This window comes from Coregonus clupeaformis, chromosome 34 (assembly GCF_020615455.1).
Source record: "Coregonus clupeaformis isolate EN_2021a chromosome 34, ASM2061545v1, whole genome shotgun sequence".
NCBI lineage: Eukaryota > Metazoa > Chordata > Actinopteri > Salmoniformes > Salmonidae > Coregonus > Coregonus clupeaformis.
Window position 1 is genome coordinate 3,977,717 of NC_059225.1, and position 23,743 is coordinate 4,001,459.

Consider the following 23,743-nt stretch of genomic DNA (forward strand, 5'->3'; position numbering starts at 1 on the left):
CCTCTGATTGGGAACCACACCGGCCAACATAGAACTAGACATACTAGATCCTCATACATAGAACAAGCACAACAAGGAATATACACACCCTGACTCAACATATAAGCGTCCCCTGAGTCAGGGCATGACAAGATCAGAATACCATGAACCAAAAGGTTGAGTTCAAATCGCAGGTGAGGACATGTCGAATAACAATGACTGTATAAATGCACAATGTAATCATTCATGTCTAATATCTGAGTTGAAAACATTGTTGCGCAGTTTGTTTTTGTTAAGATGCCCAAATAATAGTTGAATGAACATATGAGATGAGTTGAACAAACAGTGTTAGTACCGTGTGCTACCAATTATCTGAGTTAGGATTACAGAGATGCTACAGTACAGACTTGATGAAAATGTGTTTTAATAACATTGCAACAAAGTAAATGCATTTTTCAACACTTTTGTTGTGTGTGCATTTCCAGTAGCGGAATGTTATTCACCCAATCAAACCGTAATTATTAACTCACATTCATTTTTGCATCACACTAGGCAACATCAACATCATCCTAAAGACATGAAATAATTGTCTCCTGCACCATATCTCCCCCAAACCAGCACAATGCAGTACACAAACCGATAACACTTTATTTGGATAGTCCCAAGTAGATGGTTTGTAGATGTTCAGTAGATGGTTTGGAGATGTTCAGTAGATATTCAATAAGTGTCAACAACATTTCAACGAACTATCAACTAAACTTAACCCTAACCCTAACCCTAACCCTAACCCTAACCCTAACCCTTATTCTAAACCTAACCCTAACCGTAACCTTAGTGTCACAAACGAGACTCCCGCTGTTCCTCCTGCTCACCACCAGAGGGAACCCTCTCCTGAGTATTAAACCCCTGAACTACATTTCCCACATACCTGGCTCTGATTACCGTTGCACCTGACTCCCATCAGTAGACTATTTAGGTGCTCTCAAACTCTCTCTCTTTGCGAAGTCTTGTTTACCCTGGTGATCATTTCTGAGCGTTTTCGCCTGTGTCTGTCTGCCCGTGGATTTACTCTGGACTGTTTTCCCTCCTTGATTCTTTGCTGCCTGCCCTGGACTATATTCTTTACTGGACTGATTTTTGTAAGCTTGCTGCCTGCCCTGACCTTATGCCTGTACCTGGATTACGAGTTGCCTTATCCCTACTGTTGTGTCTGCTGGCGATTGACCCTGTTTGTACGACCCAGATTGTAATAAAACTGCAAATGGATCCTCACTCTCCTGGAGCGTCATTACAGAAGACTTCGCCAACACACGATCCAGCAGCTCTGGTTCAGATGTCCACGGAGATCTCCACTCAAGCTCACCAACTCGCCATTCATCAACAGCAGCTAACCCATTTAACTACAGTAACAGAGGAACTCGTCAGGGACGCTACAGAGGTTGCCGGTGTCGCTAACGAACCCAGCCCCTCCTCCACCGAACGCGAGTGTGGGCGCTTCTCCACCACCGTCACTCACAGTTAACCCACGTCTGGCTCTCCCTGATAAGTTCGACGGCAACCCAACTAAAAGTAAGGGATTTCTACTGCAATGTTCATTATTCATTGATCAACAACCAGCTATGTATGTCACCGATGCCAGCAAGATTTCCTTGGTATGCTCACTCCTCGCTGACAAGGCGTTAGAGTGGGTGACGGCGGTTTGGAGAGAGGATGGCACTGCTTTTCCATCGTTTGGTACCTTTCTTCAACGCTTCCGGGAAATATTTGAACACCCGGAGGGAGGTATGAGAGCTGATGACCGACTACTTGCGTTGAGCCAGGGCAGGAATACCGCAGCAGAATATGCTTTGACATTTCGCACTCTAGCAGCTCAAACCGACTGGGTGGAGAGCACACTTAAACTGCTCTTTCGCAAGGGACTCAGCTTGGAGTTGCAATCCGAACTGGCCTGGCGAGATGAAGGGAAATCGCTGAATCAATTCATCGAACTAACCATTCAGATTGACAATCTGATTCGTTCACGTCGTCCCACTCAGAACGGTACCCACCAGCACACAATACCCGGTCACTCTGTCTCAAACTGAACCCATGCAGCTCGGATATACTCACCTGACTCCGGAAGAACGAGAACGCCGCATACGTCAACATCTCTGCCTCTATTGTGGTCAACCGGGCCATCTGAGGGCGTTTTGCCCCACAAGACCACCTCCTCGTAATCCCTCTTCGGTGAGTCCTTGTGTTCAAGCACATCATTCCAGTTCTTGCATCAAAGTACCTATAGTATTATCTCTAGAGGGCAATCATATATCCACATCAGCTCTATTAGACTCAGGAGCAGCCGGGAACTTTATGTCTCACGAGTTTGCCCAACAACAACAACTCCCATTAATCTCCTGTAACTCTCAATTAGCAGTGGAGGCGCTAGATGGACGGCCTCTCGGCGATGGGAGGGTCCTGCACACCACCGTGGACCTTCAACTACAGACCGGGTACCCTTCACACTGAGGTAATTCGTTTCTACGTCATCTCATCACCTCATAACCCGGTTATTCTTGGACTCCCCTGGCTACGTCAACATAATCCCCTCATCTCATGGAGGGAGGGTCGTATCATCAAATGGGACCCGTCATGTCACTCCAACTGCTTAACTGGCAGCCCTTCACTCTCCATTCAGACCGTCACGCTAAAGGACGAGCCGGTCCTTTTCCCCACTCTTCCCATTGAATACTCTGACCTCATCGAAGCTTTTAGCAAGACCAAGGCGATGGAACTCCCCCTCCACCGATCAAGCGACTGTTCCATCGAACTATTACCAGGCACAACACCACCTAAGGGCCGAATCTTCCCCCTATCACAACCCGAATCAGAAGCCACGAACAACTACATCGAGGAGGAACTTTCGAGGGGTTCATTAGAACGTCGACATCACCTGCAGCCTCTGGCTTCTTCTTTGTTAAAAAAAAAAACGGTGGCCTACGCCCCTGTATCGACTACCGGGGTCTCAACGACATCACCGTCAAGTTTCGATATCCTTTACCGCTGGTACCAGCTGCCCTAGAACAACTCCGCAAAGCCAAGTACTTCTCCAAACTGGACCTCCGCAGCGCCTACAATCTCATTCGCATCCGGGACGGTGATGAATGGAAGACAGCCTTCTCTACCAGCACTGGGCACTATGAGTATTTGGTGATGCCTTTCGGGCTGTCCAATAGTCCGTCCGTATTTCAGTCGTTTATCAATGACGTCTTTCGGGACATGCTTAATCGTTGGGTAATTGTTTACATCGATGACATTCTCGTCTATTCCAACACCTATGAGGAACACGTGCAACACGTGAGAACAGTATTACAACGACTCATTGATCACCAATTATACGCCAAAGCAGAGAAGTGCGAATTTCACCAGACTTCCACGTCTTTCTTGGGCTACATCATCAACCAGGAGGGAGTCGCCATGGACGAGAAGAAGGTCAAGGCCGTTCTAGACTGGCCACTGCCAGTAACCTTAAAGGAGTTACAACGCTTCTTGGGATTTGCGAACTTCTACCGACGCTTCATCAGGAATTTCAGCTCGGTAGCCTCTCCCTTAACCTCTATGACTAAGAGAAATGCACCACACCTCACCTGGTCAACTACAGCACAGGAGGCTTTCGCAGAACTCAAGTCACGTTTCACATCTGCCCCCATCCTCCACCACCCTAATCCTGAAATCCCGTTTACAGTTGAGGTGGACGCTTCTAATACGGGCATTGGGGCCATCCTCTCACAGCGGCACGGATCCCCACTCAAGCTCTATCCGTGCGCCTATTACTCCCGCAAACTTAGTCCAGCCGAACAGAACTATGACGTCGGAAACCGAGAACTGTTGGCCATGAAAGCAGCTATGGAGGAGTGGCGTCATTGGCTGGAGGGAGCTAAACACCCGTTTGTGATTCTAACTGACCACAAGAATCTGGAATAATTGCGATCTGCCAAGAGACTGAATCCCAGACAAGCGAGGTGGGCTCTCTTCTTTACACGATTTGACTTCACCGTTACCTATCGTCCCGGTTCAAAGAACACCAAAGCAGACGCATTATCACGCCAACACGACGGTGTAGTTCCCACTGAATCCAAGGAAACCCTGTTTCCTGAGTCATTAATCGTGGCCCCTATTCAGTGGGACATCATGACAGAGCTCACCCAGGCCAATTCACAAAAGACCCCTCCTCCCGAATGCCCCCCTAACAAAACTTTTGTACCTCAGGATCTCTGTCAGAAAGTGCTACAGCAAGTTCACTCCGTACTCAGCTCCGGTCATCCTGGAATCGCTGCCACTGTTCACCTGCTTCAGAACAGCTTTTGGTGGCCAACCTTGCGGGCAGACACAATAAAATTCATTAACGAATGCACCACCTGTAACACAAGCAAACATCTCAGACAACTACCATCGGGCCTACTGCAACCACTGCCAGTTCCCCACCGACCATGGTCCCATCTTGCCATAGACTTTATTACCGATCTTCCCAAGTCCAATGGGAACACCACAATATTCACTGTCATAGATCGCTTCTCCAAGGCCTGCCGGTTGATTCCACTTCCCAAACTGCCCACAGCATTGGAAACAGCCGAACTCATGTGCAATCTTGTGTTTCGCTTCTATGGCCTGCCTGAGGACATCGTGTCGGACCGGGGGCCCCAATTCACATCCAGAGTATGGTCAGCATTCTTCCAACAACTCAACATCAACATTAGCCTCACTTCAGGATATCACCCACAATCTAATGGTCAGACAGAACGCCTCAATCAGGAGATCACCCGGTTTCTCAGAGCCTACTGTCATCAGAACCAAGCAGACTGGAGTCGATTCCTCATGTGGGCGGAGTATGCACAGAACTCACTCCAGAAACCCTCCACCGGTCTAACTCCATTCCAATGTGTCATGGGCTTCCAACCTCCCCTATTTCCATGGTCAGGGGAACCCACTGAGGTACCCTCTGTCAACGACTGGCTCCAGAGAAGCGAGGACATCTGGAGTCAGGCTCACACCCACTTGCTACGTGCTGTCAGGAAACAGAAGTTGCAGGCCAATCGTCACCGTCGCCCCAATCCCGAATATACTCCAGGTCAATGGGTCTGGCTATCCACTCGAGACCTACGCCTCAGACTTCCTTGCAAGAAACTCAGTCCCAGGTATGTAGGTCCCTTCCAAATTGTTAAACAGATTACACCAGTTTCCTTCCGTTTGGCATTACCCTCTAATTATCGTATCTCTCCCACTTTTCATGTATCACTTCTCAAACCCGCTGGTGGTCCGAGAGCGGAGGAGGAGGAGCAGACCAGTGATCAGGGCCCCCCACCCATCTTGGTGGACGGCGAGGAGGCATATCAGGTTCGAGATCTACTCGATTCCAGACGCCGGGGCAGGCTCCTCCAATATCTGGTGGATTGGGAGGGGTACGGACCGGAAGAGCGATCCTGGGTTAATACAGAGGACATACTCGACCCCGCACTCATGACTGAGTTCCATAGGACGCACCCGGAGAAACCGGCCCCCCGACCTCGAGGAAGACCCCGGCGTCGTTCGCCTCTTCGCGTCAGGAGCCGCTCGCAGGGGGGCTCTGTCACAAACGAGACTCCCGCTGTTCCTCCTGCTCACCACCAGAGGGAACCCTCTCCTGAGTATTAAACCCCTGAACTACATTTCCCACATACCTGGCTCTGATTACCGTTGCACCTGACTCCCATCAGTAGACTATTTAGGTGCTCTCAAACTCTCTCTCTTTGCGAAGTCTTGTTTACCCTGGTGATCATTTCTGAGCGTTTCGCCTGTGTCTGTCTGCCCGTGGATTTACTCTGGACTGTTTTCCCTCCTTGATTCTTTGCTGCCTGCCCTGGACTATATTCTTTACTGGACTGATTTTTGTAAGCTTGCTGCCTGCCCTGACCTTATGCCTGTACCTGGATTACGAGTTGCCTTATCCCTACTGTTGTGTCTGCTGGCGATTGACCCTGTTTGTACGACCCAGATTGTAATAAAACTGCAAATGGATCCTCACTCTCCTGGAGCGTCATTACACTTAGCAAGCAGTTGTTTGTTGATAATATGACCATCTGTAGATCATCTATATGGGACTATCAGAATAAAGTGCGACCCACAAACCCAATCAATTCATGTAGTAGGCTACATGTCCATGTGTTGTCCTTCTCTGGGGCGATGCCATGTCATGTTGGACGTCTTCCTGGCTCAATGTTGGCACTGATCTCTGTGATAGATGCAGCGGCAGCATCATTGCTCGCAGGATACTCCTCCGCCCAATCAGAATAAACACCCTGTCTTGTCCTCGGGTCCTGACAGCGTAATAACGGTATGATTGTGAAGTCCCTCGTCATCCATAACGAGCTGTGTGCCGAGCTTAATGAGCCCCATGTAAATGAGAATGGATACACACATACACCAAAGCAGGTAGGCAGGCGCGCACACACACACACACACACACACACTGACATTGGGCCACTCCAGGCGACTGAAAGTGGGGGCTTCAGTGCCAGTCAATATCCCAGCTGTAATCACAACGCACTGCCCACTCAGCCACTCACTGTGTGTGTGTGTGTTTGTGTGTGTGTGTGTGTGTGTGTGTGGACATGACCTACAGATCAGATCCTTTCAAGGCTACCCAGACGCGCCCTATGACGATTTCACCTTGTCCACCCGCTACACCCCCCCCCTTCCATCCATGTGTCACGTACTCTGTGTCACATCGAGGAGCACGTTTGCAAGGAACAACTAGCAGAGAGCTGCAAGACGAAAACACACGGAGATCACAGAAGCAAGCACAAATACACGTACACACCTAAACTGCAGAGCTGTCAGCTGCTTCAGCTTTTACCACACAAACACAGAGCAAGAGGCAATACCTATCTCCATAGGGGTCCAGCCAAAGGAAGAAAAAAAAAACCAATGGTGGCTACCATGAAAGAGATGAGGATTCTCCTAAAACAGCATCTGAAAACTGATATCATAAGCAGATTTCCCCTTAAGGAGATTAGGTGGGACACAGGAGCCAGCTCACTGTGTGCAGTACAGGCTGTGAGTCTTAATTCAATATACAGGAAAGCTCCCAGTCTGAGGTCTCAGTGTTATTATTGACGTTGCATTAACTGTGGAGTTTGATGCCGCAGCTCCAGACACTCCAATGAAGAAAACAGCAAGACAGGGATTTAATCAAAGGTGCATTGTACTGGCAATTTCCCTGATGTTCGCTGAGATCACATTCACATTAAACGCTGCGGATGTCGGCTCAAGCGTAAATGACCTTTTGTCGAGTGCGGTGCGCTTGTCAACAATGCAAGTAGAGCTGCTGTGCTTGTATGGGTAGGCATTGGCAAAAAAAATCTACTGTTTTTTTAGGAGGGTGGTTTTGGGCAAATTCCACAATCCTTTAGATCTTATTTCAAAACATTTCTCGTCAGCTCCCACTAGTACTTCAAGTTAGTTGTGGAAACGTTGTCCAGGCCTGACTTCCAGATAGTTCCAGATGGATAAGATCAGTCGATTGGGAGGCAATCAGGCAAAGTGGCAGACAGCAGTGTTCTACTGCAGTGCTTCATGTGCAAAAAAGGAGGCCTGATTCTGACTCTAACCTGCTCTGAAGTTTCCTACCACCAGGCTAAGCTCTCCCTCTCTGTCTGTCTGTGTCTGCGTTTCCTAGGTATTCTCTGGGATCTTCACCGCTGAGATGGTCTTAAAGATCATCGCTCTGGATCCATACTACTATTTCCAGCAAGGTTGGAACATCTTTGACAGCATCATTGTGTGCCTAAGCCTGATGGAGCTGGGTCTATCTGAGGTGGAGGGACTGTCCGTTCTCCGGTCCTTCAGACTGGTATTTAACCATTGAACATGTCGCCACACGGGCCTATCTGTGTCTCTGTGTGCTGTCTGTCTCTCTGTGTGTTTGTAGATGATGGTTGTCTGGAAATTGATATGTTGCTGGCTGCACTGTTTGACAGTGTGACTGGTTAGGTCTCTCTCCCAATGATACTGTACATGTATGCCAACTGTAAGTCCCCCTAACTGTGAGACCATTGGCAAGTCCTTCTCAACAGTTACTAAAGCAGCCTGAGTTATGTAACCTCTTTTTACTACCACATCCCATTGACAGAATGATTTGAATTGTAGTCAGTAGCCACTTCTTTATTTAGAAATGTGAAACGTGGGCCTACCGAGTGGCACAGTGGTCTAAGACACTGCATCGCAGTGTTGCTGCGTCACTACAGCCTGGGGTTCGATCCTGTGTCATTACTGGCCGGGACCGGGCGTCCCATAGGGCGGCGCACAATTGGCCCAGCGTCGTCCGGGTTTGGCCGGGTGGGCTTTACTTGGTTCATCGTGCTCTAGCAACTCCTTGTGGCGGGCCGGGCGCCTGCAGGCTGACTTCGGTCATAAGTTGAACGGTGTTTCCTCCGACACATTGGTGCAGCTGGCTTCCGGGTTAAGCGAGCGGGTGTTAGGCGGGTCATGTTTCGCAGGACGCATGACTCGACCTTCGCCTCTCCCGAACCCATTGGGGAGTTGCAGCGATGAGACAAGATCATAATCACGAAAAGGGGGGGGTAAAAATTACACACACAAAAAAAAGTGAAATGTGACTAATAGACATTTTATTAACTTTTAAAAGTTTAAACTTGAAGATGAGAATAGGATAAAGAAAAGGTGAATCTATCTCTAAATCTCTTGATTCAACTTCTAGTTAACATCCATTACTAAAGTCATTTCTCAGATAACTAACTCCCCCCCTCCCCCCACAGCTGAGGGTGTTCAAGCTGGCCAAGTCGTGGCCCACCCTCAACACGCTCATCAAGATCATCGGCAACTCTGTGGGCGCCCTGGGAAACCTGACCCTGGTCCTAGCCATCATAGTCTTCATCTTTGCCGTGGTGGGCATGCAGCTGTTCGGCAAGAACTACCAGGACTGTGTGTGTAAGATCTCCAGGGACTGTACGCTGCCGCGCTGGCACATGAAGGACTTCTTCCACTCGTTCCTCATCGTGTTCCGGGTGCTGTGTGGCGAGTGGATTGAGACCATGTGGGATTGTATGGAGGTGGCCGGGCAACCTCTCTGCATCCTGGTCTTCATGCTCGTCATGGTGATCGGGAACCTGGTGGTGAGTCAAACTAAGTCACTCAGTCTCTTTGGTCAGTGTGGGTTTATAAGGTCTGTCTAGGTCAAACTAAGTCACTCAGTCTCTTTGGTTAGGGTTGGTTTTAAATAGTTTAATAGCTTTTGAAGAAAAACTGCATTAGACACAAAACAATTTTTTGTCTGATTTAGTTTTGCCGTGTTGTTCATGCGACTTCTAGAGTTTGTGTAATTTCAGGGCTTATACCCAAGTTTGACATTACCAAGTGTCCTCAAAAAACATGGGGTGTTTGTTTGTGTGCATGTGTGAGTGAGGTGGTGAGTGCCTCCTCTAGCTTTCTGCCCTTCCACTTGATCTCCCACCTACCAATGTCTCTCTACCTGCCATGGTTGGAGCTTTTTGCAGGGTGGGCAGGGGTGTAAAGGGGTTGGGGGAAAGGAGGGAGGACGGGGGGGGCGAGCTAATCTCCATGAACTGTTTTGGTAGCGGTATCAAATCAAATCAAATTTTATTTGTTACATGCGACGAATACAACAGGTGTAGACCATACCGTGAAATGCTTACTTACAGCCCTTAACCAACAATGCAGTTCAAGAAAAAGAGCTAAGAAAATATTTCCTAAATAAACAAAGTAAAAAATAAAATAAAAAGTAACAATTAGATTACATAACAACAACGAGGCTATATACAGGGGGTACCGGTACCGAGTCAACACGATCCTGATGGTGGCCCTCGTCGAACTCGAACCCACCACCCACTACTGTGTCCAGAGCTGCAGTGGGTCGGTGGAGGGGAGTAAGGGCAGGTTGCAATAAAATGATCCTCCCCCTCCCCCTCCCCCTTCCCCACAAAGCTCACATGTTCCCGATACGGGGCCTGATTCAGTTTCACAAAGACGCATGCCTGGCAGTGGCTAGCCTTGTTAGCCTCGGCAAAAAGAACACAAAGGGATGAAATGGTGTAATGTCACAGGGTTCTGTTTTGTGACCACTTTGTGTCCCTTAGAAAAGGACTGTTGCTCCACATGTACAGTAATTAAAAGACACCCCTAACATTCTATAATGTCCTATAATGGAGCCATTTATTGAACACCGGTAGTGTTGAGCTTTGGGCCAGGTCAGGGGTTCAGCTGGTGAATCTAACAGTGTTAATGAAGGAAACAGGGTCCTGGGCCCAAGTTGGTCTAGATAGCATTTGTCAAAGAAGACTATGCAGTGTTGCTGCTGTTTTGTCGATGATTTTAGAGCTGACTTCAGCAGTTTTGCTAGATCATGGGGATATCTGCACACTTACAAGGCTGTCTTCCTTGACTGTTTTTCTGCTCTCTGTATCTCTCTCTCTCTCTCTCTCTCTCTCTCTCTCTCTCTCTCTCTCTCTCATTCTATCTATCTCTCTCTCTCTCTCTCTGTGCTGGCAGACCTAATGACATCTCCTTAAGGCTGTCATGGGTGAGGGGTTTTCCACACTAACTGACATGTAGACAGGTGTTGAAGTTTACACTGGCATTGTTGGGCAGCCCAATGCCATTCTGAGGGTTACTGCATAAGTCTCCTACAGTATGTGTTAGGGTTGTTGAAATACAAAATGTCTCATGATTACCATGCGGGAAGTGAACCCACATCCTTGCCACTGCCCTACCCCAACCCACTGAGCCACTTAATTAGGGACTAAATGAGTCGAGGCCCTCTACTATATGGAGTGGTACTCAGCCTTCCCAGTATCTCTCTCTATCTACTGTGTCCTCTCTGTCCTCAGTGGTGGCCTCTTTCACAACATGCACCACTACTGTTCCCATCCGCGGGGCAGGCGAGTGACGAAGCCTCAATTACCCAGCCAAATGTATCTGCTAATATTATCTTTCTCTGCGGGGTCGCCCCCAGTCCCTTAGTCAAGTCAGCGCCTGTCATTTGCTTACGTACTTGTGTCAGAGGCCCCGTCCCTCTCCTCCTCGCTTCTGCCTCCCTCCTCCGCCTCTCTCGACCTCGGCCTCCCCCATCCCTCCTCCCCCCTTCCCTCCTCCTCCTCCCCCCACCTCCTCTTCTCTCTCCCTCCTCCCTCCTTCCCTCCTTCTCCTCCCCCACCTCCTCTTCTCTCTCCCTCCTCCTCCTCCCTCCTCCTCCCCCACCTCCTCTTCGCTCTCTCCCTCCTCCTCCCTCATTCTCTACCTCCTCTTCTCTCTCTCCCTCCTCCTCCCTCCCCTGTCATATTTATTTTAGCTGAGCAGTCAAAGGAGGTCGGTTGAGACTTAGAGCTGCCTGGCCTGCGAGACCTTGTGTTGTGTAACATAACATGGCTGCCAGTGTCTCATCGGGAGGCTGACAAAATGTCTGATGTGGGAAGGCGTGTTAACAGATCCAGATCAACAAACGTCAACGTCAAAAGACGCGAGTCATACTGAGGTTCATTAGAAAATGAGCACTCTTCTAGGTATCCAAACCTGACCTCAAGTGATCTTCTGTCTCAGGTCCCTATTGTCTCAAGTGTTGTGAACCACTTCTCCTACATGGTACTCTGTGAACACTTCCCTCTCCTGCATGGTTCTCTGTGAACACTCCCCTCTCCTGCATGGTACTCTGTGAACACTCCCCTCTCCTGCATGGTACTCTGTGAACACTCCTGCATGGTACTCTGTGAACACTCCCCTCTCCTGCATGGTACTCTGTGAACACTCCCCTCTCCTGCATGGTACTCTGTGAACACTCACCTATCCTGCATGGTACTCTGTGAACACTCCCCTCTCCTGCATGGTACTCTGTGAACACTCCCCTCTCCTGCATGGTACTCTGTGAACAGTCCCCTCTCATGCATGGTACTCTGTGAACACTCCCCTCTCCTGCATGGTACTCTGTGAACACTCAGAGAGAGAGAGAGAGAGAGAGAGAGAGAGAGAGAGAGAGAGAGAGAGAGAGAGAGAGAGAGAGAGAGAGAGAGAGAGAGAGAGAGAGAGAGAGAGAGAGAGAGAGAGAGAGAGAGAGAGAGAGAGAGAGAGAGAGAGAGAGAGAGAGAGAGAGAGAGAGAGAGAGAGAGAGAGAGAGAGAGAGAGAGAGAGAGAGAGAGAGAGAGAGAGAGAGAGAGAGAGAGAGAGAGAGAGAGAGAGAGAGAGAGAGAGAGAGAGAGAGAGAGAGAGAGAGAGAGAGAGAGAGAGAGAGAGAGAGAGAGAGAGAGAGAGAGAGACTAAAAGAGAGAAGGGGGGGAGGGGTTGAGAATCGTGAAGATCCATGACAATAGCATTCTCTAATCTACTGTTCTGGGAATCCTGTGAACGCGGTGTGTGTGCAGCACAAACACAGGTCATTACGCCACCGCCTGCCACTCTCATCCCCGGCAACAACGTTCAGAAGCAGGCAGCTTGTCAGCCTAACCCTACTCCCCTGCTCTGTAACATACTGCATGTGGGCCACGGCCAGTAAGGTTCAGGTATACTGTGTGGTCTTGGTTTGGGGGACTGAGTGAATATACAAATGTACGATCTTAATTTAAGCCAGTTTGATACAACAGGAATAGCAAACTGTAGCAACAGGAAATGTGAGTTATTATGTGGATTTTAATTAATGGACATTTTTTGTAGGGGTTGATAAACTTTTTGTTAGGGCAAATCAAGTCTGACATTTTAAAGTGGAAATTACAAACTTTAGAATCATTTTTAAACATCGAATACACTACAGTACAAGTTAGCATTTCTCAGAAACAAAAGAGTGATCAAATTAACATCCTACATTTGTACAGGGATAGTGGATAGTTATCACCTTTAATCATCTCGGTGGCCGTGTTACCTTACCAGCCTTGTACCTCTCGTCCCCTCAGCCTCTAACATGGAAAGGTTGTTTGGACCACAAACGGTGGAAACAGAAACGTGCCGTCAGTCGAGAGAGAGAGAGAGAGAGAGAGAGAGAGAGAAGAGAGAGAGAGAGACAGAAGAGAGAGAGAGAGAGAGAGAGTTGTGCACTTGTGTGAGTGTGTGTGTGGGAAGGGGGTTCACTAAACAGAGAGAGATGTGTGTGTGACTCATCACATACACTGCTGCTATTGTTTATTATCTATCCTGTTGCCTAGTCACATTACCCCTACCTATATGTACATACAGTATCTACTTCAATTACGTCTTACTCCTGCACATCGACTAGGTACTGGTTCCCTGTGTATATAGCCGTTATCATTACTCATTGTGTATTTATACATTTTTGGGTATTTAAGCATTTCACTGTTAGTCTACACCTGTTGTTTACGAAGCATGTGACAAGTAACATGTGATTGATTTGTCTGTCTGTGTCTGTGCGTGAGTGTCTGTGTGTGTATGTCCCTGTCTACTGGGCTTGGAGCCTCAATCAGCACAGCAGATGATGCGAGCGGATACGCTCCGGGTGCCTGCACCTGCAGGGGGCTGGTGCTAATCAGCATTATTCAAAGCAGAACGGACAGCCTGGTAACTGGAGAGGTGAAAGTAGGCCTGTTATCTGATGGGCAAGCCGAGTTTATAGCCTGGGTTGTGTATGTGTGTGTGCACGACCAGGGACAAGGCTGGGTCAGGTTGCCATCAATCTCACACCATGTCCGCTGTACATGCAGGTTGGTTTTCTCTTAGCATCAGAGAGGCAAGACGTTCATCATTATGAAAACTGTTTAATTCTACAGTGGCTTGCAAAAGTATTCACCCCCTTGGCATTTTTCCTATTTTGTTGCCTTACAACCTGGAATTAAAATTGATTTTTGGGGGGGTTGTATAATTTAATTTACACAACATGCCTACCACTTTGAAGATGCAAAATATGTTTTTGGGTGAAACAAACAAGAAAACTTGAGCGTGCATAACTATTCACCCCCCCAAAGTCAATACTTTGTAGAGCCACCTTTAGCAGCAATTACAGCTGCAAGTCTCTTGGGGTATGTCTCTATAATCTTGGCACATCTAGCCACTGGGATTTTTGCCCATTCTTCAAGGCAAAACTGCTCCAGCTCCTTCAAGTTGGATGGGTTCCGCTGGTGTACAGCAATCTTTCTCAATTGGATTGAGGTCTTGGCTTTGACAAGGCCATTCCAAGACATTTAAATGTTTCCCCTTAAACCACTTGAGTGTTGCTTTAGAAGTATGCTTAGGGTCATTGTCCTGCTGGAAGGTGAACCAGTCTCAAATCTCTGGAAGACTGAAACAGGTTTCCCTCAAGAATTTCCCTGTATTTAGCGCCATCCATTATTCCTTCAATTCTGACCAGTTTCCCAGTCCCTGCCGATGAAAAACATCCCCACAGCATGGTGTTCTCGGGGTGAGGAGAGGTGTTGGGTTTGCGCCAGACATAGCGTTTTCCTTGATGGCCAAAAAGCTCAATTTTAGTCTCATCTGACCAGAGTACCTTCTTCCATATGTTTGGGGAGTCTCCCACATGCCTTTTGGCGAACACCAAACGTGTTTGCTTATTTTTGTCTTTAAGCAATGGCTTTTTTTCTGGCCACTCTTCCGTAAAGCCCAGCTCTCTGGAGTGTACGGCTTAAAGTGGTCCTATGGACAGATACTCCAATCTCCGCTGTGGAGCTTTGCAGCTCCTTCAGGGTTATCTGTGGTCTCTTTGTTGCCTCTCTGATTAATGCCCTCCTTGCCTGGTCCGTGAGTTTTGGTGGGCGGCCCTCTCTTGGCAGGTTTGTTGTGGTGCCATATTCTTTCTACTTTTTAATAATGGATTTAATGGTGCTCAGTGGGATGTTCAAAGTTTCTGATATGTTTTTATAACCCAACCCAGATCTGTACTTCTCCAAAACTTTGTCTCTGACCTGTTTGGAGAGCTCCTTGGTCTTCATGGTGCCACTTGCTTGATTGTGCCCCTTGCTTAGTGGTGTTGCAGACTCTGGGCCCTTTCAGAACAGGTGTATATATACTGAGATCATGTGACAGATCATGTGACATTTAGATTGCACACAGGTGGACTTTATTTAACTAATTATGTGACTTCTGAAGGTAATTGGTTGCACCAGATCTTATTTAGGGGCTTCATAGCAAAGGGGGTGAATACATATGCACGCACCACTTTTCCGTTATTTATTTTTTAGAATTTTTAAAAATATATATTTTTTTCATTCCACTTCACCAATTTGGACTATTTTGTGTGTGTTCATTACATGAAATGCAAATAAAAATCAATTTAAATTACAGGTTGTAATGCAACAAAATAGGAAAAACGCCAAGGGGGATGAATACTTTTGCAAGGCACTGTATGTAAACGTAATCCTAGGTAACAAGATAGCTTTGATATTATATATGCATGTATGCAGACATTTTGGAGGATATCAGTTTTCACAGGAAGCCTCCCCTACTATGTAGACAGGTAAATGTTTAATGACAGGTTTGATTGATGTGCTAGTGTGTATCACCGTCATTCATCACCAGATCAGCCAGAAGTAAACTAAGGCAGAGAGTGAGTCTCAAGGTCTCTCATCAGTGAGTGTTAAATGCCACACACACACACACACACACACACACACTCACACACACTTACATAAAGTAGTGGCGCACACCCACGCGCACGCACACACACGCAGCACGCGCACGCGCGCACACACACACACACACACAAACACACACACACACACACACACACACACACACACACACACACACACACACACACACACACACACACACACACACACACACACACACACACACACACACATGCACACACAGGCCAGCAGATGAGATGAGGAAACAGCAACCCAAGCTGCTGGAATACATGCAAATGTGACAACACGATGGTATTACCTGGACCATTAGTAGGACTGGCACTGGGCTTTGTATGTGTGTGTGTGTGTGTGTGTGTGTGTGTGGCATTCAACACTCACTGATGAGAGGAGAGACCTTGAGATTCCTAAGGTGTCTCTTTGGAAGGTTCAATGTCAGGTGGTATCCTTCCATTGGACCCTGGCACTGTGGGACTCCTAACTATACAAGGTGTTAATACCCAGGCACAACTGGCAGCAGTTAGCTCTGATGGCAATAGTTTTGGGGGGATTTGTTGTTGTTGTGTTTTGCTCCAAGCAGATTACAACAGATTAGAAAAAGCCATCACCAAGTAATTCTAATGTCACCAAATAATCACCACATTTTAATTAGAATTTAATTCATGTGATAATTTACTGCCTGGGTAGTCTCACTATAGTCTAATCAAATAACACAGTGGTTTAGTACTTACTAATATTAAAGCATTGAAATTCATTGACGCAAGGCATTTTAATTACTTTGATCCTGAATCATGCGTCTCAAATCATACCATAGGCTAGCCATAGGCTGATCCTCACTGTAACAGCAGGATTCATAGTAAAATGAGTCCTCTTTTGAGTAGGTTTTTGGAGAGAAGGATTCAGACACTCAAAGGGTTCTGTTTAGCAGTGAGAATGTGGGCCACACTGCCCACGGGCTAACGCCTTCCAGCATTCATGTGACTTATCGGCACAGAAATACTATTATTTTGCATGGATGGGTAAAGTAACCACTCAGTGTGTGTGTGTGCGCGCACGCACATGCGTGTTTGGTTGCAGTTTGATATTCAGTTGTCACAACAGTCGTTGCTTGAATACAGACGACAGGGTTTCGGTCTATTTTTTTTACTCTAGAACAGCTTCAAATGCCAAGTCAAATGTCAAATGTCAATCGTTATCAAACACAATAATGAGATTCGGTTTGTCAAGATATCCTAAAATGTCTGCAGTCAAAGGTATTGGTTGGCTGTACTTGGTCTTGAATGACTCATGGCTATTGGCTATACTTTGTCTGCACATAGTGGACTAGATATGTGAGTTGGTAAAATACCAATCAACAGTGCATTAAAGTCTAACTTTTTAGTATTTTGCCTTGACATTTTGCTGTTTCTCTTCTCTGTCAAGATGTCACTGACCCTCAAGAGAGTAGAAGGCATGAAAACAATATTTGCTCCAATTATGTTGGTGCTACTGATGAAATTCTGTTGGTGCTACTGATGAAATTCTGCTGGTGCTACTGATTAAATTATGTTGGTGCTACTGATGAGTTATGTTGGTGCTACTGATGAAATTCTGTTGGTGCTACTGATGAAATTCTGCTGGTGCTACTGATGAAATTCTGTTGGTGCTACTGATGAGTTATGTTGGTGCTACTGATGAAATTCTGTTGGTGCTACTGATGAAATTCTGTTGGTGCTACTGATGAAATTCTGTTGGTGCTACTGATGAAATTCTGCTGGTGCTACTGATGAAATTCTGCTGGTGCTACCGATTAAATTCTGTTGGTGCTACTGATGAAATTCTGCTGGTGCTACTGATGAAATTCTGCTGGTGCTACTGATGAAATTCTAAAAGCTGTTCTCCAGTTGTATCCTCATTGTACATTTACAGTAAAACAAATCCAGACTGATCTGATGAGGTGTTATACTGCATCATACGAGGAAGAGAACACAAAAAGTCAAAAGCCTTTTTTCTAAGTTGATAATGGGTAAGATCATTTGATTAATGTCATAACTGGGCTGTGTCCCTGTCTGTGTCTAAGAAGGAATAAGGTGGATATCTCCTGGTGGCCTGGATCCAGATGTTGGCTGTGGTGGCTAGGACAGGGTGGTGGGCTGGGACTGGGTGGTGGGCTGGGACTGGGTGGTGGCTAGGACAGGGTGAAGGGCTGGGACTGGGTGGTGGGCTAGGACTGGGTGGTGGCTAGGACAGGGTGGTGGGCTGGGACAGGGTGGTGGCTAGGACAGGGTGGTGGCTAGGACAGGGTGAAGGGCTGGGACTGGGTGGTGGGCTGGGACTGGGTGGTGGGCTGGGACAGGGTGGTGGCTAGGACAGGGTGGTGGGCTGGGACTGGGTGGTGGGCTAGGACTGGGTGGTGGCTAGGACAGGGTGAAGGGCTGGGACTGGGTGGTGGGCTGGGACTGGGTGGTGGGCTGGGACAGGGTGGTGGCTAGGACAGGGTGGTGGGCTGGGACTGGGTGGTGGGCTGGGACTGGGTGGTGGCTAGGACAGGGTGGTGGGCTGGGACTGGGTGGTGGGCTAGGACTGGGTGGTGGCTAGGACAGGGTGAAGGGCTGGGACTGGGTGGTGGGCTGGGACTGGGTGGTGGGCTGGGACTGGGTGGTGGCTAGTACAGGGTGGTGGGCTGGGACTGGGTGGTGGGCTGGGACAGGGTGGTGGCTAGGACAGGGTGAAGGGCTGGGACTGGGTGGTGGGCTGGGACTGGGTGGTGGGCTGGGACAGAGTGGTGGGCTGGGACTGGGTGGTGGGCTGGGACTGGGTGGTGGCTAGGACAGGGTGGTGGGCTGGGACTGGGTGGTGGGCTGGGACTGGGTGGTGGGCTGGGACTGGGTGGTGGGCTAGGACTGGGTGGTGGCTAGGACAGGGTGGTGGGCTGGGACTGGGTGGTGGGCTGGGACAGGGTGGTGGGCTGGGACTGGGTGGTGGGCTGGGACTGGGTGGTGGCTAGGACAGGGTGGTGGGCTGGGACTGGGTGGTGGGCTGGGACTGGGTGGTGGGCTGGGACAGGGTGGTGGGCTGGGACTGGGTGGTGGGCTGGGACTGGGTGGTGGCTAGGACAGGGTGGTGGGCTGGGACTGGGTGGTGGGCTGGGACAGGGTGGTGCACTGGGTGGGCTGGGAGAGAGAGGACTGATTTAGTTTGGTCACCCAGATGTTGGCTCTTAATACTAATACGATATTATAAAACCCAATGGGTTCTGCAGACTGGACACTAATGAGCATGGATCAAGACACGTGTGTGTGTATTGGTAGGTGGCAGCGGTGGTGGGGGATTGTGTGTGTATTGGTAGGTGGCGGCAGTGGTGGGGAATTGTGGGGGATTGTGTGTGTATTGGTGTGTAACCGATATAATCTCAATACCTCTTTTCAAGAGAAAGTTTACATTTTAGACATATTAGTGTCAAATCATCAGAATTGTATTTGGTGTAATTCATTACAAAGAACTAAAAGAAAATGTTGAGAAACACAAAAGCATTAGTTTAAAAAGCGCTTTAAAGAACGCTTTAAACAATGCTTTAAAGAACGCTTTAAAGAAAGCTTTAAAGAACGCTTTAACGTGAAAATGTCTGGGTTGCAATTACAATGTCTAATAATACGCCTCTCCTCTCTGTCATTAGGGCTGTGTTATTAGCGGTACACATTTCTATCAATCAGAGGCGTGTCAATCAAACTAAATGGCATCGTTAACTATCATGGGCACTTAATGTTTTCTGAAGTGCATTATTTCATTATAAAGGGCCTCAAGTGGACTGGAAGAGTGGTCTTTATGCTTCATTGGGCACTTTTATTGTCCGCTGTGTGTTCGGTTGGCAGGCTAAGGCACTAGACTCTCCTCCACTGGGAGATTGTGACCTAATAAACATAATTTGCTCTCCTCACTAAACAAAGACACAGACACAAATATACCCATTTCACACTACCGAGCCTAGCTGAGCTGGGCTGGCCTGGTTACGTATCCAGAACAGTTCCAGCAGACAACATCAGAGGCAGTATTGTATGGTTCGGGTTGGTACGTTAGTGTGAAAGGGTATTAGACAAGGATGAAGGATGAAGGATATTTTCCTCAGGCCTGAAGACTTGCATTAGCTCCCCATGCCAATCCCAGGTCTTTAGCTCAGCGTGCTAACAGTCTTGTGGCATGCCTACGCCCCAGGTTCGATACTCGGCTGGTCACCTAGAACTTGCACAGAAAGTGAGCTCTCTCTCCCATCTCATGACATGAAACTGACTCAAGTCTCCTATTTTGTCACATGTAGCCAGGGCTGTCCCCTAAAGCCACAGGTGAAACGTCAGTCCTACGACTAAACAGGGTCAACCCTGAGTCATCCGTGAGGTAAGCAGCGCATCATCCTTCTCTCATGTTGGTGAGGTTCACTCGGGCGACGTCAGCCAACCTTTCCTGCTCACGCAACACACATACACACACCACACACACACACGCCACACAAACACACACACGCCTGTGTCTCTGAGCAGACACAGATACTCTAGGTGCCCTGAGTCACACGGCTCCAGAGTCAGGGTGGAGCCACAGGGGTGGAGCCACAGGTACAGTGTATGTAGTCTCCAAAGGGATGTGTCCCAAAAAAGGACGGGATATGGTTAGTGCTGTGACACACACATTATCCAATGTCATGTGGCCAGAACAATAATGATATGACAATGTCCATGTTTTCTGTTATGACAGGTTTTTCTGTTATGACTTTGTTTGAGCGCTTTCACTGATTATCCTAAATTAGGGAGAGTTGTTTTAGTGAGAGAGGAGAGAGAGAGAGAGAGAGAGAGAGAGAGAGAGAGAGAGAGAGAGAGAGAGAGAGAGAGAGAGAGAGAGAGAGAGAGAGAGAGAGAGAGAGAGAGAGAGAGAGAGAGAGAGAGAGAGAGAGAGAGAGAGAGAGAGAGAGAGAGAGAGAGAGAGAGAGAGAGAGAGAGAGAGAGAGAGAGAGAGAGAGAGAGAGAGAGAGAGAGAGAGAGAGAGAGAGAGAGAGAGAGAGAGAGAGAGAGAAGAGAGAGAGAGAGAGAGAGAGAGAGAGAGAGAGAGAGAGAGAGAGAGAGAGAGAGAGAGAGAGAGAGATTTAGCTTGGTACTCGGTACTCAACTGATGGCAAATTCTGGGCAACATCGATACAACAGAAAGATACAACTCTTTCAATTCCGACAACCTTAAATATTCTGCCTTCGTATCTCAGGGTTTATCTCTCTAACACAAATCAGTGTCCTGTGTTTTGTGGCAGGAAAGCATGACTGCATGCTGTGATGAGCGATTTGGTTCAGGTGACATTTGCGCTGCCCTGGGTCTCAGAGAGGGAAGCAGGCATGGAGTATTAGAGAGCTATGGGGCTAGACTGCTGCCTTGTCGTTCAGGCCTCAGCACCTCCAAGGCCCTTGAGGCTACCACAACATATCTCTGTATTCTCCCCTAGTCCTGAGCTAATCTCTTGCGATGCAGAAGCCTTACTTGGCTTGTTTTGTTGCTGTACGTGGTTTGGTTTGAGCTCCAGTTTTCTTTTAGCCAGGTTGTTATATATTTTTTCACAGGTTTATATGAGAGTAAACCAGTTAACTGGAGTAAAGGTCTGACCCAATCTAAACTAATTGGTACGCTCCTGGTAAATGAGTCGGGCTCAAGTGGGATGGGACTCCTAACATTCTGTAATCCTTCACGAGGGAAATTGATGAATGCATCACGGTTTGCTGCCCCTTCCCCCCAATGAGTTGTGAGGCTGCCGCAGCCGGTGTATGTATGTGCGTGTTTGTGTGTATGTTGCTATTATAGAGCCTTTGTGGGTTGAGGTCTTTACTTGGCGATATTGCCTCGGACAGAGTCAGAGGTCCAAGGCTGCAGGATGGGGAGGGGGAGCAGCATTCATCTGCCATATTGAAAAGGATGTGGCTGTTGGCTGTTAAAAGTGATTTATTCCGAATGCAGGGTTTAATCCTTCACACAGGCCTTGGCTCGGGCGGCCGTAAACGGGCTTGTTGTTGTTGATGTTGTTGTTATTGTTACGAAGAGTGTAGTACTTTGACATGATTGGTGCAGTTTCAGGTGGGATGTTGGTTCAGTGTGTGTGTTTGTGTGTGCACATACAGTACATACACCAGTGGAGGCTGCTGAGGGGAGGACGGCTCATAATAATGGCTGGAATGGAGCGAATGGAATGGCGTCAAACACATGGAAACCATTTGTTTAATGTATTTGATACCATTCCACTTATTCCGTTACAGCCATTACCACAAGCCCGTCCTCCCAAATTAAGGTGCCGCCAACAAAAACAAACACACGCACAAATATACACAACACCTCCCCCCCGGCACGACATACATACAAATACAGCTTTATTTTTAAGTAAAAATGCTTGACCATTAAAAATCATATTTTCCCTAACCCATAACCCTAATTCTAACCCTAACCCTAACCCTAACCTTAACCCTAAATTTAACCCCCAAAAACCTAACCCTAAACATAACCCTAACCCTAACCCCCAAACCTTAAACCTAACCCTTAAGCTTAAAATAGCATTTGAACAAATTCAGGACTTTGCTTGACATCATGGGAAAATCAAAAGAAATCAGCCAAGACCTCAGAAAAAATATTGTATACCTCCACATGTCAGGTTCATCCTTGGGAGCAATTTCTAAACGCCTGAAGGTACCACGTTCATCTGTACAAACAATAGTACGCAAGTATAAACACCATGGGACCCCGCAGCCGTCAAACCGCTCAGGAAGGAGACGCGTTCTGTCTCCTAGAGATGAACGTACTTTGGTGCGAAAAGTGCAAATCAATCCCAGAACAACAGCAAAGGACCTTGTGAAGATGCTGGAGGGAACAGGTACAAAAGTATCTATATCCACAGTAAAACAAGTCCTATATCGACATAACCTGAAAGGCTGCTCAGCAAGGAAGAAGGCACTGCTCCAAAACCGCCATAAAAAAGCCAGACTACGGTTTGCAACTGCACATGTGGACAAAGATTGTACTTTTTGGAGAAATGTCCTCTGGTCTGATGGAACAAAGTTGTGGCAAAATGGCTTAAGGACAACAAAGTCAAGGTATTGGAGTGGCCATCACAAAGCCCTGACCTCAATCCTATAGAACATTTGTGAGCAGAACTGAAAAAGTGTATGCAAGCAAGGAGCCCTACAAACCTGACTCAGTTACACCAGCTCTGTCAGGAGGAATGGGCCAAAATTCACCCAACTTATTGTGGGAAGCTTGTGGAAGGCTACCCGAAACGTTTGACCCAAGTTAAACAATTTAAAGTCAATGCTACCAAATACTAATTGAGTGTATGTAAACTTCTGACCCACTGGGAATGTGATGAACGAAATAAAAGCTGATATAAATAATTATCTCTACTATTATTCTGACATTTCACATTCTTAAAATAAAGTGGTGATCCTAACTGACCTAAAACAGGGAATCTTTACTAGGATTAAATGTCAGGAATTGTGAAAAACTGAGTTTAAATGTCTTTGGCTAAGGTGTATGTAAACTTCCGACTTCAACTGTACATTATGTCGGAAAAAAACAGTTATAAACTCTTCTGTCCTGTTTAAAAGCAAGTTGTCAGCCAATAGGCTTTGAATATATTTCCAATATCCTCGCCCACGTGGTAATTCTGTAAGAGTAATGTATATGATAATTATATGATGGTCCGGCCGCATTCTGTCCCCTATCAACACTTTTTAAACTTTTGGTGCAAGCGAGAATTACATAAGAAAGTAGTCAAGACGAGGTTCTTGTTTTGCTACCCTGTCAGGACATTGGGGTGACTGTCAGGACATTGGGGTGAATTGGTGTGAATTGTTAGGACATTGGGGTCCTGATAAGGTAGGAAAACAAGTACAAAAACACACACACACACACACACACAGTATATTTCTCTGTCATTCACTGTGGCCCTAAATTACTGCAGCTGACATTACCGCACCCTCCCCTTCCACTTCAGCGTTTATCACCAAAACCCTGCTGCTCTTCCCTGGCAGACACATACCCCTCATGTCAAAACATCTTCTCTGCCTCGGATAGATCCACCAAATTGACTTGAAACGTTGACATTTAGCAAATATTTTATTTATTTTTTCATCCTATGGCAGGACATGGGTGGGAGGGTCTGTGTCCCCCTATTGGACAGCTGTTCCTTTGTGTTAAAATCA

General features: G+C 47.4%; 1 protein-coding gene across 1 annotated transcript in view; it reads left to right on the top strand.

Moving 5' to 3' along the window:
• Positions 1-23,743, top strand: part of LOC121549653 (sodium channel protein type 4 subunit alpha-like) — a 212,548-nt gene that overhangs the window by 124,726 nt on the left and 64,079 nt on the right. Inside the window, exons 15-16 of the mRNA XM_041861442.2 lie at positions 7,670-7,843; positions 8,769-9,125. Of these exons, the coding sequence (XP_041717376.2) occupies positions 7,670-7,843; positions 8,769-9,125 (531 nt within the window). The remainder of the gene's footprint in view (positions 1-7,669; positions 7,844-8,768; positions 9,126-23,743) is intronic.